This window comes from Glycine max, chromosome 9, assembly GCF_000004515.6.
Source record: "Glycine max cultivar Williams 82 chromosome 9, Glycine_max_v4.0, whole genome shotgun sequence".
NCBI classification, from domain to species: Eukaryota; Viridiplantae; Streptophyta; class Magnoliopsida; order Fabales; family Fabaceae; genus Glycine; species Glycine max.
The window spans coordinates 3,627,224-3,642,699 of record NC_038245.2 but is presented as its reverse complement, the minus strand read 5'-3'; the positions used below and the strand labels follow the sequence as shown (position 1 = coordinate 3,642,699).

General features: G+C 31.8%; 2 protein-coding genes across 2 annotated transcripts; both read right to left on the bottom strand.

Annotated features, from left to right (window-relative positions):
- Positions 1-2,124: 2,124 nt before the first annotated feature.
- LOC102670271 (FCS-Like Zinc finger 15) lies at positions 2,125-3,410 on the bottom strand. The gene is made up of 2 exons (XM_006586852.3): positions 2,872-3,410; positions 2,125-2,510 (listed from the first exon to the last, which is right to left on the bottom strand). Exons 1-2 carry the CDS (start codon positions 3,123-3,125, stop codon positions 2,387-2,389), a joined length of 378 nt encoding a protein of 125 aa, XP_006586915.1. The 5' UTR covers positions 3,126-3,410; the 3' UTR covers positions 2,125-2,386.
- A 5,577-nt stretch (positions 3,411-8,987) lies between these two features.
- LOC100799479 (uncharacterized) lies at positions 8,988-9,676 on the bottom strand. The gene has a single exon (XM_003533240.4). The coding sequence runs from the start codon at positions 9,594-9,596 to the stop codon at positions 9,189-9,191; it is 408 nt and encodes a 135-aa protein (XP_003533288.1). The 5' UTR covers positions 9,597-9,676; the 3' UTR covers positions 8,988-9,188.
- Positions 9,677-15,476: the final 5,800 nt, after the last annotated feature.

Sequence of the window (15,476 nt, the reverse complement as noted above, 5' to 3'; positions counted from 1 at the left end):
ATGCTCAACAACTGCGAAAATAAAGGGGGGGAAATATCTTACATTTGATAACAATTTTAGTACCACAATTGTACAAGAATATCTAAACTCCCTGTGAATGCATTTCAATTTTCAAATTTGAAGTTAAAACCAAATATTTATAACTTACCATAAAAGAACGTTTCTAATTAAAATAAAAAATGTGTATGTATAAATTCAACTTTAGTTTTTCATTTTTAACAGTAGCGATGTTTATTTCCATACATTTATCATCCTATGTCTGTCCTCTTGCAGGCACACATAAAATGATCAATATTCGGATTCAGCGATGTGAGATAAAGTTGCTATTTGGTACCAAACATCGAAGCTGTGTATATAGTTTACTTTAGATACAAAAAAATTCTTCTTTACATTATACCACCAAAAAATATTGATAATTTTTTAGTTCAATGCATAACTATGGCATACTTCAACACATCGCATTCTTTCAAAGACTTCATATAGCTAAAAAGTAAAAACAGAAGGCAATCGACTACTTGTCGTCCTCTTTCCCTTTCTAACTACATGAAAATGACTATTAAGTTTGGAATGTGATTACATTTAATGAATTTTTTTTATAAGCAAAATTTTATTAAAAAATAGAGTACAAATTAAGGTACTCTAACCTTTAATGAATAATTAATTTCCCTTAGGTTGAAAAGTTATATATATTCAACATTAGTATATTATACTCTCCTTATTTTAAATATATCATTGAAACATTATTATAGATTAAAAATTACTATTTTATTCTTAGAGTGTATAATGTAAAAGACCTAACTCAATCTCAAAAACTAACTCAAGATTGTCCCTCACTTATATATATTCTGACGTGAGATTATTTTTAGTCGATATGAAACTCGGATTATTTCTAATATTTATAATATACTAGGCAAGTTTTCAACAAAAAAGTTCATCATAGACATTCCGCATAATTCAAGTCCCCGAGGTTGCTCCAAATATTCAAACTTAATGCATCAAAATGGCATTTGCGATACTTTAGCAAGCTAATGGACAAGCAAAACATGTCATTGCAAACTTACTACCATTCAGGGTTAGGGCCAACACATACGCACACTGAAATATAATATAAAAATGAAAAACTCTTGAGAAAAAAAAAATACACATACCCATAATTCATGTAAAAAAATGCTCCATATCACGTTTGAGAACTAGAAATTAAACATCAAACGTGCTATTGCCAGCCACAAATAGAATCTTGTACGAGAATTCCTCTAAATGCGAGTCACAGGAAAGAAAACTCAACCAATAATAACAAGTGTTGTAGTGCATTGTCATTTTGGTTAACAACACAGCAATTCATTGCCACAAGGCCAAGGGACTCATTGATGCACCGACTTGCAAGAGCCACTACCACAACCCTTCCAAAATTTTAACCATTATAACAAATAGAAACCATGGCCACAATTCGTATATATGCCCTAAACTGGTGGCAAAATGCTTGACATAACATTCCAACAAAGCAAATAACATGCCACAAATGCCCTTCTAACCGTACGTGACAAAAAAAAAGGGGGTCAGGCTTCTGTCTCCGGTTTGTGGGCAATAATGAAATAATACTTTTTTGTACTGGACATTAAATGGTTAGTCTATAATACGAGAAAGATGCACAAAAAGAAGTAGGAGTAGTAATCTAATAACTAATAAGTGATATAACTTTATAACATGGCATGGGAAAGAAGATTAAGAGAAATGGAATGTGCTAAATGATGTTTATATTGAGGTATTATCATTGTTGATATATAAAAAGAAACCACACATTATTATCAACACCCATCAGATACTCCTCTTTTTTGTTGCATCAGACAAGAGTGATATAGAAAAGGAAAAAAAAATGTGACAAATAGTATAATAAAAATGAAGAAAGATATAGAAAATAGAATAAAAATAAAATAAGTGAGAATATGATAATAATTAACAAGCTTGATATTTATCACTCCCCTTTTCTATATCCTTGTCTCTGGATATTGATTAAAAATAAACCATTTAAACATATGCGTGTCTAGCTACAAAACAAAAACACATTGGAAAAAAGCATTCTCACACGTACGGTTTCAACCAAAGAGGTTGGAGAATGGAGCCCCATAAAATAAAAGCTGAAAGGACATTTTGGCTTCATACTAGGAAGCAAAAGGACAAAAACTTTGAAGTTATTACACAACACATAAACCAAACCACGGGTAAAAGTAAAACCAGAACGTAGCTAGAAAACAAAACACAAAAAAATAATTAAATTCCACCATTTTTGGTCAACCAGTAATATTTTCTTCTTTTCTCTCTACTCTAGGCTAGGTCATCACTTCAGTCTTCATTCATGTATAGGCAAAAGTGCAAAACAACCACCGTGTCAATTTGTTGCTGAGGAAGAAGTAAAAGAACAACACTTGTCTTTCTGAATATTAACACTCTCTTCCTCATCCATGAAAATCTGCTTGCACCTGCACTCCACGCTACAGAACGCTCTGTCCCCTCTTCATATGCACATTCATGTTCCAAAACAGACCCCAAAAAACAAACCTTTAATATAATATATATCAATGAATAACCATAAAAAGTTTACATATTTCTTGTCAGAACAGAACTTCAGTGAAATGAATAGGTAACATTATTAGCTACATAGCATTTTTATTATAAGTAGACTAAAACAAGATCTGGGTTTCAAGGGACAGTGAGAAAGTGTGTCAGAAAAAAAAGAAAAGAGAGAACAAACAAAGCATTTATATATATATATATATATATATATATATATATATATATATATATATATATATATATATATATATATATTATAATAGCTAGCTAGGTTTAATGTTGAAGGACTATTTCACTCACTTGTACATGTAGATGTCTTTCCCTGGCAAGAGTCTCTTCCTGCAGAGAAAGCATTGGTCTAGAAACTTTGCTGCTGCTTCCTGAAAAGGAGAGTGCTGAGAAAGAGAAACAACACTCACTGAAGAAGAAGAAGAAGAGTGTTTGTTGTTGTTGATGTTGCTACTACTAAGCATGGTTGTTTTGTTAATCACTTGTGGAGTCTTCTTGCTAACGCTACCTTTCTGTGCTTCCAACACTACACTCAAACCCACCATCTTTCATTCTATGTTTTACTCTATTCCTTTTTTTTTATCTTTGGTCTCTAAACACTCAAGAAGTAAAAGAAAAAGAAAGGAAGAAACAATGAAACTAGAGAGAAGAGAAGAAAGAGTTAGAGGGGTCATTGTGGTGGGTCCCCTACAGCTATGGAGCAGTAAAACGAAGATCAATGATTTGACTGCTTTTTCTATTCAACTGCCACGTATATCTCTTTTGCAGCTTCCATTTCTTCATTTTTTCTGATTTTTTTTTTTGGCTTCAATTTCTTTTATAGGTTTTGTCGGCTAGTGTTAATGAATGTTCTGGTGGTGGCAACACTTTTGGCCTATGCATACATCTATCTATCAATTATCTTTTAAGGGAGCGTTTGTATCTATATTGGGATTGGGATTGGGATTCATGGATCTCTCCCGGTGAAATAAAAATAAGAGAGGATAGAAGTCATCGAACCTTTCCTTCACATTCCTTTCAAATTTGGATAAATGTTGGTTGTGCAAAAAGAGGAGAAAAGTGAAAGAAATTTTTTTAAATTTAATATGAGTCTTATATTTTTATATTTTCTATTAATTTTTATTTTATTTTATTTATTTCTGTTTTGTTTTATCGAACAACACCTTAATAATAATGCATGAGTAATATTATGTTGGTTCCTATATAAAAAACAAATACTCGATTCATTAATACCAATAAAAATAGTTAATTTGGTTAATTTTAATTAATAATTATAAATTTAAATTTTATTTTAAAAATACTTATTGAATCAACTAGTTTAGGTGGTGGTTGCATTTAATGACATCATTCATTTTTTAAGGAATAATTTTTTCCACCAATAAATATGACTTATCTCATTAGTAGTTTTTACAATAAATAAAGATATAGAAAAAATTAATAATTAATATATTTAAAAATAACAATATATTTCTTTTATTTAAGAACCAAAAAATATTTTCATTTATTTCTTATAATATATAAAACGAATGTAGTATTATTCATATTATAAATTTTAAGAATATTATATATATATATATATATATATATATATATTCTTCTATAATATTTATTTTTTATACAATTATATAAATATAACTGCTCATAATCTTTTCACGGTCTACAACAGTAAGAACCAATTTACTCAATGTAGAATGTTGGGTTGTTATTACTTATTACTTATTAATATACACCTAATTTTTCTTCTACCTTATTTCCATTATAGTTCAACCCAATTTTTTCAATACATTTATTAATTTCTTTCTACTTATACACTCTGAAATTGTAGAAATTTTTAGATAATTTGAAACAATTATGATCCTTATTAATTTAATTTTACATTGTTGGAGCAATGGTGGTTCACATACACACATTTTCTGTTTAGAGAGGAATTAAGAGGGTGAGAAAGTAAATGGAACTGAGGATGAGACTTCATTGATCTCGACAGAATGATTTACAATTATGAAGGGAGCTTACAGCAACAAACTCAATTAGTTATAACTACCTAACTGTCTAGCTATCTTTTCCTCTCATACTAACTACCACAAACTAACTCATGCAAGCTTTTGAACTAGTCTACTACATCATCCCCCTTAATTCAAAATGCTACAACACCTAAAGCTTTCCTTAGCTTCTCAAATCTTTCAATCTTTGCTGCCTTAGTCATCACATCTATTACTCGTGATTCAGTAGGACAATAGACAACTTTGATCACACTTTTGTTCACTTGTTCCTTTAGAAAGTGAAATTTTGTCTCAATATGCTTGCTCCTTTCATGGGAGACTGGATTCTTGGCCAAGTCAATTGCAAATTTATTATCTACAAACAATTTTATAGGCTTCTTCAACTTGATCCTCAATTCTGTTAGTAATGAATCAAGCCAAATAGCCTGACAAGCAACAAATGAGCCTGCTATATGTTCTGCTTTATATGTTGATAATGAAACTACTAGTCGCTTCTTAGAACACCATGAAATTGGTGCTGCTAATAACTTAAACATGTAATCAGAAGTATTTTTTCAATCTGACTTATCTCCATGCCAGTTAACATTAGAGTACCCTACTAATTCAGCTTCTCCTTAATTTGATTCACTTGGGGAAAACGCACTATACTTTACAGTTCCCTTTAGGTATCTCAGTATTCTTTTGGCAACCATGAAATGTGAGTTCCTTGGTTCAGCCTTGAACCTACTCACCAGGCCAATTATAAAACTGATATCTGGCTTATTGTTGCACATATATCTTAGTGATCCTATCAACTGCTTGAACAAAGTTGGATCAACAAGCTCATCATCTTTACTTGTATTATCCAATTTCACTCCCACTCCAGCTAGAGTAATTGAAGCATTACAGTTAGTCATATTGAACCTCTTCAAGACCTCCATTGCATACTTCTTCTTATGCAGAATGATCCTACTTAGGACGGTCACAAACTCCATTCCTAAGAAATAAGCCAATTTGCCCAAATCTATCATTTCAAATTCAGTCTTCATTAATGCCTTGAATTCTTCAATTTCTTCAGCATCATTACCTATTATTAGTAAACCATCTACATACTAGCAAATTAGTAAAACAATATTGCTTTGCTTCTCACATACATGCCATACTCAACTGAACACTTAGAGAACTCATTTTGGATCAGAAATGAGTTTATTCTTTTGTTCCAAACTCTAGGAGCTTGCTTAAGGCCATATAGAGCCTTATTTAACTTGTACATCATTGATTCCTTGCCTTTAATACCCGATGATTGTGTAACATAAACCAATTCATCCAAGGTACCATTTAAGAATATAGATTTAACATCCATATGAGATATGGACCAACCATTCCTACTGGCCAAAGCAACTACCAACCATATTGTCTCAAGCCCCGCAACTGGTGCAAACACCTCAGTATAATCCACACCAGGCTTTTGTTTGAAGTCTCTTACCACTAGTTTGGCCTTATGTCTTGTTATAGATCCATTAGAATTCAATTTGAGCTTAAAAACCCATTTAACATCAATTGCCTTCTTGTTTGGTGGTAGTTCAACAACTCCCTAGTCTTCATGATTGATAGGTTCTGCATCTCCTAGTAAAGCAAAATGCACCAAGTCCCCTTCAGCAGTTACTTCACTATCATGCAACATCTCAAAGTCTGCATACCTTGATGGGGGTTGCCTTTCTCTAGCTGGTCTCTGAACCTAAACACCTTAAGGAGTGGTGTCCTCTTTAGTCTCATTTAGTTCCTCTCTATTTCCTTTATCACCAATCTACACTTCATCAAGTTGTATAGGAATGATTGAGTCATGCCAGTTTCTCTGATTTTTCCTGTCCCATGACTCATTTTCACTCACCACCACATCCCTGTTAATTTCAATTTTTTGTTTGGCTGGATTATACAATCTACAGGCACCAATGGCATGGTATGCAACAAGATCATGGCTTCACTTTTATCTTACAATTTTTTTCTTTTCTCATCAAGTACATGCTTGAAGCATAGTGAGCCAATTTTACAGTTGGTTTTCTGCCAGACCAGTATTATTCTGGTACCTTATTTTTAAGTCTCTCAGTAGGGCATATGTTCAACAGATAGGTGGTTGTAGTTATTGCCTCACCCCAGAAATTGTGTGGCAGATTCTTCTGTTTCATCATGCTCTTAGCCACATTCAACACAATCCTATTTTTTCTCTCAGCCAAACCATTATGTTGAGGAGTATATGGGATTGTAACTTCGTGTAAGATGCCAAACTTCTCATAAAAGGTCTCAAATTCATTTGATGTATACTCTTACATGTTACTTACTCCCTTACATGTTACTCTATTTTTCAGCTCGTGATAGACATATCTATTTTTATTGATTAATTATGTATCGATCAAATTCAGACTGAGAAAGGCATATTTGATGCTATTTTGGGAGGAAAGTTAGATATGGATAGCGAGCCATGGCCTTCTATTTCAGAAGCTGCAAAAGATTTGGTTAGAAAAATGCTGACTTGCGACCCTAAGGAACGCATTACAGCTGCTGATGCCCTCGGTAAATATGTTGTATTGTTGTCGCATTTTCACCCATTTGCATTCTGATAGTTTAACCAGTGATTGATGCTGTCTGTCATCACCCCGTTCCTCATTTTTCGTTTGAACCAGAACACCCTTGGTTGAAGGAAGGTGGTGAAGCATCAGACAAGCTTCCAGACAGTGCTGTTTTAATTAGGATGAAACGGTTTAGAGCAATGAACCAGATGAAGAAGCTTGCTCTGAAGGTCCGTCAAAATTTTATCTGTGCATAAAAATGGAATCTGATGTGTCCACGCAAAATGTAAACTAAACTAGTCTAATTAGTTTTGGTTGAGTAGGCGGAAATTTTGGGATAAAAATCGTGTTACACTTGCTTGGTAAGACAAATATAAGGAGGCGGATAACAAAATATACTTTGACTAATTGAATGTCTAATTTTTTCTTAACATGGAAGGTAATAACAGAAAATATTTCAGAGAAAGAAACAAAGGGCCTGATACAAATGTTCAACAATATGGATACTGATGGCAGTGGCACAATCACATTTGAAGAACTCCAATCTGGATTGTTTAATCTGAAATGAAGCAGCTAATGGATGCTGTAAGTTCAGTCTCACCGAATCAGAAAATAAATATCCAATCCCTTTCTCTCTTTATTAAGCTAGATTAAATTAAATTATAGGACATACTTTTCCTTCTTCACGTGTGTTTTCAGGCTGATATTGACCAGAGTAAGACTATTGACTACTTTGAATTCATTGCTGCCACTATGGATCGGCATAAAGTGGAGAAGGAAGAGAGTTTGTTCAAGGCTTTTCAATACTTTGACAAGGATAACAATGGATTACTCTTCAGTTCCTTAGATCGATCCTCTATATATACTGCTTAATCGTAATACATACAGTTAGGTCAAGTAATGAGTTTAGAAACATAAAAATCAGGATCACTTGTTGACAAGTTATACCGAATTTCAAAGGAAGCCAAAATTGGTCTGTTCCATACATATAAAACTAGATTTTCATCTGTTTTTTAGTTGTGAATCTTATTGCATTCTTGCTTAACTGAAATGCTCTTTCCATTTGGGATAGTTACATAACAAGAGATGAACTTAGAGAAGCAATAACTGAACACCAGATGGGGGAGATGAAGCTGCTATAGATGAAGTCTTCAACGATATTGACTCTGACACAGTGTGTTATAATATAGTCATGCTCCCGTAGTTCTGCTCTCCATGTGATTTGTAACTTACAGTAGAGTTGGGTTTCATTGTGCAGGATGGGAAAATTGATTATCAGGAGTTTATGACCATGATGAAGAATGAATGCCAAATAACAATGACAACAAGAAGTTCAGCTCATCGCCATCAATTTTTTGTTACCTTGTATACTTTTTGCTTGCTGCCAGAGATCGAATCACTCTTGAATTGATCAACCTGTGCACTTTATGTAAAATTTTATGCCACTTGAAACGCAAAAACCTTGTATAGCTTTTTGTCTATAAGATGTATAGACAATGCAAAACTACGAGGAACCTGTAATTCCAATACCCACTTATGCTAGCATGAAAGTTGATTCGTTTCCTCATGTTCTGAGACTTTTTGACCTTTTTACTTTTCTTTTCAAGTTTTTGTTATTTATTTAGCAGCTACATAAACTAGGCCAGAAAAGGATTGGTTGGAAACATGATAAGCAATCCATTTAAATAAAGTTTCCAGGTTCAAAGCAGTCCCTCTTCCTATTCCTAAACAAGTCCCTGTTCCTATTCCCATCGTTACTAAATAAATGTCAATTACTCAGGCATTTCATCGAATTATCAGCTAAATGAATCGTTCTAAGAAGTTGAAAGCCATTTTCAAAGGCATTTGAAAATAAGGCAAATTTTGTAAATAATCAATATTATATTAGGGCCACACTCTAAGGAGCAAAACATGACCTCATACTTGTTTGAATAAAGACAAACAAATTCAATAGCATACAACATTACCAGTAACTGTAACTTAGAAGGCAAACCATATTTGATTCTTTCTACAGACAAATTCAATTGCATTACATTACCTAACAGCGGACAACAAAATGAAATCAGCGTTGTTTGTGCTTCTCGGCGAGCTTATCAATAGCGGAGTGGAGGGCTTGGCGGCCCCCAATAAGCAATCGGGTCACGATTTCAGGGTCGGATTCGAAACGGGACTGTTCGAATTCGGTTCGGGCGTTCTCTCTAAGTATGTCGCGCCAGAGGATGCCCCTGGAATCGGGCCAGATAAAGAGGCGGGTGGCCCGAAGAATGTCACGGTAGAGACAGAGCGCTTCGCGGCGAGTGCTGGTGAGTTGCCTCTGATTCTCCAACTGGTTTTCGTTTTTGTTTTTAACGAGATGCCTCTCCAGAAGCTCTTCTACGGTGTCAGGGCCCTCGTGCAATAGACGCAGCTGCTGACTCGGGCGATCAATACAGTTCCAAACGCATCGCCATCTTTGCACCCTTCGCATCATTCCTCTTCTTTCTCCCTTTCTCGCTCACGCGTCAACACCACTTTATTTTTCTTCTTCTTAATCTCGTGTATTCAACATTTTATTTTATTTTATATTTGTTATTCCTTTCAATTAAATATACTTCTTAATTTTAATTTGATTTTACAATTATCTACAAAAATAATCAACCATCTCAACTGTCAATCCATTCTCTTTTCATGCTTTTCTATATACTTAATTTTCTTAACTGTTTATCTCTTCAATTTATCCTTTTAATCTTTGTTTCTTAATTGAATTTCAATCTTTTTTTAAAATAATCTTTTATCACTATATAAACTGTCTATTATAAATTTAAAATATAATTTTTATTTTTGAATAAAAAATTCAATTATAATATAACACATATATTAAAAGTATTTATTTATTTAAAATAAATATTTTTCCTACGTATTACATTTGTATAAGACAAAATACTAATCAAATATATTCACTTTAGAATGGTTTAATCACTTAGTTTACCTTTCCTTAATATTGATAGTGTCATTCTTTATTTTCTTTTAAACTTTAAATTTTAATTCTTAAAAATTTATTATACGCATATTTGTTATAACTTTTTATTATTAAATTTATGTACTCTAAATTTTATTCTAATTAATTATATTAAGGGTGGGAATAGTCCAGACAAGGCTTAAAAAGATTTGAGCCTAGTCTATGATAAATTTTGTAGGCATGAGTCTCACCTATAACCTATCAAAGACTTTTATTTTGGTTTTAGGTCTAGCCTTTTTAAAAGCTTAGCCTGACCTGATAGTCTTTTTAAAAACTTTCTTCACATTAAACCTTTAATATTTCTTTGATAGTTGTTTTTACAAAAAAAAAAATAACACACTTTCTATAATAGGCTAAACAAGACTTTAATATATAATTTGGCTTAATTTTTAATCTAACATTAATTTAGTTGGTAGTCCTACAAATATATTAATAATATAAACTGAAATGATATAAAATAATCCAAAACAAACAAGAACCTCATACTTGAGGTAGCATCATTCAAGTCTATAAAACCAACATATTAATTATTATAAACAAAGAATAAAACTTACATCTTCATTCCATTTGAACAGAACTGGTGCATAAGGCATGAGTCATTCTAATCTTATGCATGAGTCATTGTAATCTTATGAAAACCAGGGTTTGCATATTGGAAGGCCCACCTCTAAATAGAATCCTCAACAACACTAAAAGGATATTCATGAACCATGATAACAGTTGCAATTATTTCTCTCATCTTTTCATTAGAGTATCTAACACCGGGAATCATAAAAGGGTTATTTGAATTTGAAGGCGGGAATGGAATGGTGGATTGTCTACTTTCAGCAGTTGTTTTAGCCTTCTTCTCAATGCAACTTTTGGAATGTCTTTTCAAATGGGTAGTACTTGACCCAGTTTCGCCAGTAGCAAATTTACTTTTGCCAAACAGCTTTCACCCACGGAGATTTCCATTTCATCAAAACATTCCAAACAACTGAATCTTTTTTCGTCCTTCTCTCGACAATTGATTCTTCATGTTCATTTTCTTGATTGCTAGCTTCTACTTGAGTTGAATATGCAAGAACTTGTATATTTACCTCATTATCATTTGTATGAATGGATGCTATTGGTTCACTAATTTCCAAGGTAGAAGACATCTGCTAAACATAGTAAAATATATGAAATAAACATGACACAACATAGAAGATGAAAGAAAAAAATGACAAGGTTTCGAAGTTTTACCTCTATCAAAGTTTGAAGTGAAAATGATACGATTTTTGTTTGCTGTGCAATTTTTGTTAGTTATGTTCTCTATTTTACTTCAACTGAAAGAGAAACGTAGTAGGAAAAGAAAACATTAGAAGGAATAAGAAAATAAGTCAATAAAAATAAATGAGAAATACAAAGGGAATGAACTGAATCTTTTCAAACTAATAAAAAGAATGACACATATATGTTGGTACCCAAAAAAGAATATATATATATATATATATATATATATATATATATATATATATATATAAGTCTAAAGTCGGCTTATCAGACTTATAAGGCTTTTTAATATGCCTAAGTCTGATCTATTTAATTTAATAGACTCTTTTAAAAAAACTCGAACCTAACATTTTTATTAAATAGACTCATCCAACCTTTATGTAGATCAGGTTACATATCTCTATAGACTGACCTAACTTATTCTCACCCCTAACTACAACACCATGGACTCAAACTTGGTGGGAACAATATTACACGTTTATATTATAATCGGACAGCTGCTGCAATAAATTTGGTAGCCAATATTGATTGTGCAATAAATTGGGCAACTGCTTCATCTGCGGGGAATGTTCAATTAATAATTAAGAAAAGTGAGAGTAGTATAGCAAGTATTTTCTAACAAAGTACTATTTTAAATACATTCTTTTTAATTACTAGTTAAAAGTTATAAAAATTATAAATAAAATTTTATGATTTTTTTTTATAAATTTTAATTAATAGAAGAAGATATATCCAAAATAAAATAGATTAGAGTAATTGTCAACATATCTCAATTACTAAAATAGTAGTTTAACGACTCTAATTTCTTCAGTTCTGAGAAATAAACCCCTTTCTCTTGATTCGTAAAATTGGACCATATGACCGAAGTTGATGCCTCTAGTATCGATCGTATGAAGCTTTTCAACGGTCCCCTTCATGGGCTAAGCAATCAAACTAGGGTTATTGTTTCTTGCACATCTCGATTGCTTCTTGCACTCCCTTTTTATCTTCCAAAACGATGAATTCATAATGTAAAATTACATTTTAAAATACACATTTTTTTGTCTTCTAAAATGACCAATCTAAAAAATTAAAAAATATTTCAAAAAGAGTGCATGAAGCAACAACCTCAATCTAGTTCTTTATTTCCTTATTCTTAAGGCCATTTTGTTAGTACATTTCCCCGCAAAAAAAATATCCCTTTCACTTGTAAACTTTCTTCCGTTTGAAAGCAATCGAAATGCAATTGTAATTATAAGTCTGGGGAGAGTGAAGTAGACAAAAAGTAAAAAAGTAGACTCTCCAACATGCTTTTTAATTCAATTTCACCAGAAAATTTATTAAACTCAATGTATATTATACTATTTTTAACAAAAATATTTAGTGTAACGTTAAGATTATGGAAAATATACTAAAAAGCATAAAGAGAGGATGGCAAAGCAAAAAATGACATAAAAAACTCCTGTAGAGTCCTCAAACTCTCTCATTCTCCCAGAGCCTTCTATAATTAAAACTAATTAACTAGTAGTTTTAATTGTTAGTTTTCAACATAGCAATATATGGCATGCTAGATTCGGCCATATTTCAGATCATGTACTAAAGATTTTAAGTAATATAGTACAATTTTCTCTCCCCTCTTATTTGAATTCATATACATGTTCTATCTGTCCTTTAGCCAAACTTCGTTGATTATAATCCGATTCCAATAATCACTAGATTGGAATTTGAGCTCCAAAATTTGTAGCTCATTCATACCTTACCTATCTTGTCTTTTTTCAAAATTCTCCCTCTATACTAAACAATAATACACAAAATTGTTTCCTATGAATTTGTATAATCTTTCTCTACAAAACCCCTATGCTTTTGAGTCCTTTTTTTTTTTTCTCGAGAATTGATGCTTGAAAAAGCACACATAACAACTAGCAAATTAATAATAAAAAATGGAGAGGAGATGATTATATTCACAATTTGATCGTAAGTCATATAATATCTGCTCTCAAGCCTATTTAAAGAAAAATGAGCAAATAACAATATAATATTACATGAAATTACAACACATAATTTGTTTTTTCAAACGAATCCATAATATTATTGATATTTGTTTTGCAACAAATCACCTAAAAATGCAAATCAATAGTAAAAGTCTTTCTCTACTTCATCACACTCTTACTCTCTCAACTATCATTAAAACAAGTTGATAGAGCATGTGATCAAAGTAGTGACGACATAAGAGACCTAACTACGTGGTCATGGAGCAGCAGACTATTTTTGATGATATTGTTTACACTTCATGGTCATGGTGCAAAGCAAGATTCAAAGATTTCAATTATTCTCTCTATGTGTGGAAGCTTGATCCGATAAGCTGTTTATTGCATTTGGAGTAGAGTCTGGTATTATCGGGATAAGGGACTGTTAACAATGCTAAGTCTAGAGTTAAATTCGTACCAATCAGATTGCACTAATTTGGTTTTGTAAGGTTTGCTTTTATGAGGCATTTATGTATACTTGATGCCTCATGCATGTTAAAATGACTACTTTGCTACTACAGATTACATAGTGTCCTTTAATGCTCATACATTGCGATTAACTTGGCCTATTTCAAAATTGATTTATACAGATTTGAGTTTTAAAATTAGATCAATATATTTGTTTAGAACGGATTTAAGTTATGTTTTGGGTCATTTTAACCCAATTTAGTGTCCTATATTTTTATGAAATATATATATATATATATATATATATATATATATATATATATATTTAAATAAATATGTATCAATAATAAAAGAATTAGTTAATAGATAACATTCTGTTTAACATGGTTATATTTATAATGATATATATACAATTCATTTATCGATAAAAATATTATTTATAATAATGTTATTTATTTTAAAATGTATTTTAATTTATATTTATATTTTTGATTCAATAATTTAACTATACATAATATTAATATTCATTTGTTAAAAGGTCAAATAATTAATCAAACTTTCGGATAAGATAGATACAAAGAAAATCTTGTCCCAACCCATCTCTTGCTCACCCTTACGCCGTCACCACATAATTATAGATAATAAAGAACCTCTCTACAAGTATTCAATATGTTGTTTACACTATGCACAAACCCTTCTCCGTTCTTATTTTGTTGGACTTTTCTTCTAAGCAGTAATGTTGGACCTTCTTATCCAATAACTTTATGCGTTCATGATCATTATTCTGTTCAAATATCAATTGAGTAGCAACCAATCAAGGAAAGTGCTTATCGATCCCAGTAAATTTTTATTTTAATTTTGGGTGGGACATAAAATAGGTGGCAGTTAATTAGCCAGTTAGGTTCCCCTTGACAAGTAACAAAAAGTTGTCCCAGCTTTCGGCTGTCCCAAGAGTGGGGTTATATTAGTAGCTGAATTATAAATTAATTATCCTTCAAGTGCTTTCTTTATTTGGTTTTGGCCATTCTTTATATATTTATTTCAAAACAAAGAAAAAGAGTAACATTTACAAATTGATGCGATCCATAAGTTAATTAATAACTACTACTATGTATATAGTGATAGGTAGTTTATTCGAGAATATTCCGGTTGCTTACAAATTGGTACATTTCTGCTAAACTTGTTCGCATATGTCTAATGTCCTGTCTATTCAAATGGAAGTGATATTGGTGGGGAAGAGGAGACATGTCATTACATTAAAGAATATTTCTTACCTTTTTTTTTTCTCCGATAAATTTTGTCACATAACGTATAGAAATTTATACTGGGAACTTTTTTGTGGATATTATAAACCCACAATTTCTCACATCCTTGACTACCCATTGGTTGTGGCATAGGTAGGTCTTCAGAAAACAAAAGGAAACATAAATGACATAGGACAATGATTTTTCGTTTGTTCATAAACGAAAGTACCATAATATTATTTCTCTTGACTTGCGTCTCTGCACATGCATACTTCGTCCTAGCTATAACACATGCAAGCACATGCTTAAACCTTCATATATATACAAAATAGGCTATCCCGCCCCCAACAAGCCATGTATATCCTACTCGTTTTCAACAAGGTCCAAATTTAAAATTTCGTAATGCTTATATGCATATTCAACAATTATGGTATCTTATT

Excerpts from the sequence above, each read along its gene's own strand:
- LOC102670271 (XM_006586852.3), bottom strand. The coding sequence starts at position 3,125 with ATGGTGGGTTTGAGTGTAGTGTTGGAAGCACAGAAAGGTAGCGTTAGC. Across the intron at positions 2,511-2,871 it reads AAAGACATCTACATGTACAA|AGGGGACAGAGCGTTCTGTA; the intron begins GTGAGTGAAATA and ends GTGCATATGAAG.
- LOC100799479 (XM_003533240.4), bottom strand. The coding sequence starts at position 9,596 with ATGATGCGAAGGGTGCAAAGATGGCGATGCGTTTGGAACTGTATTGAT.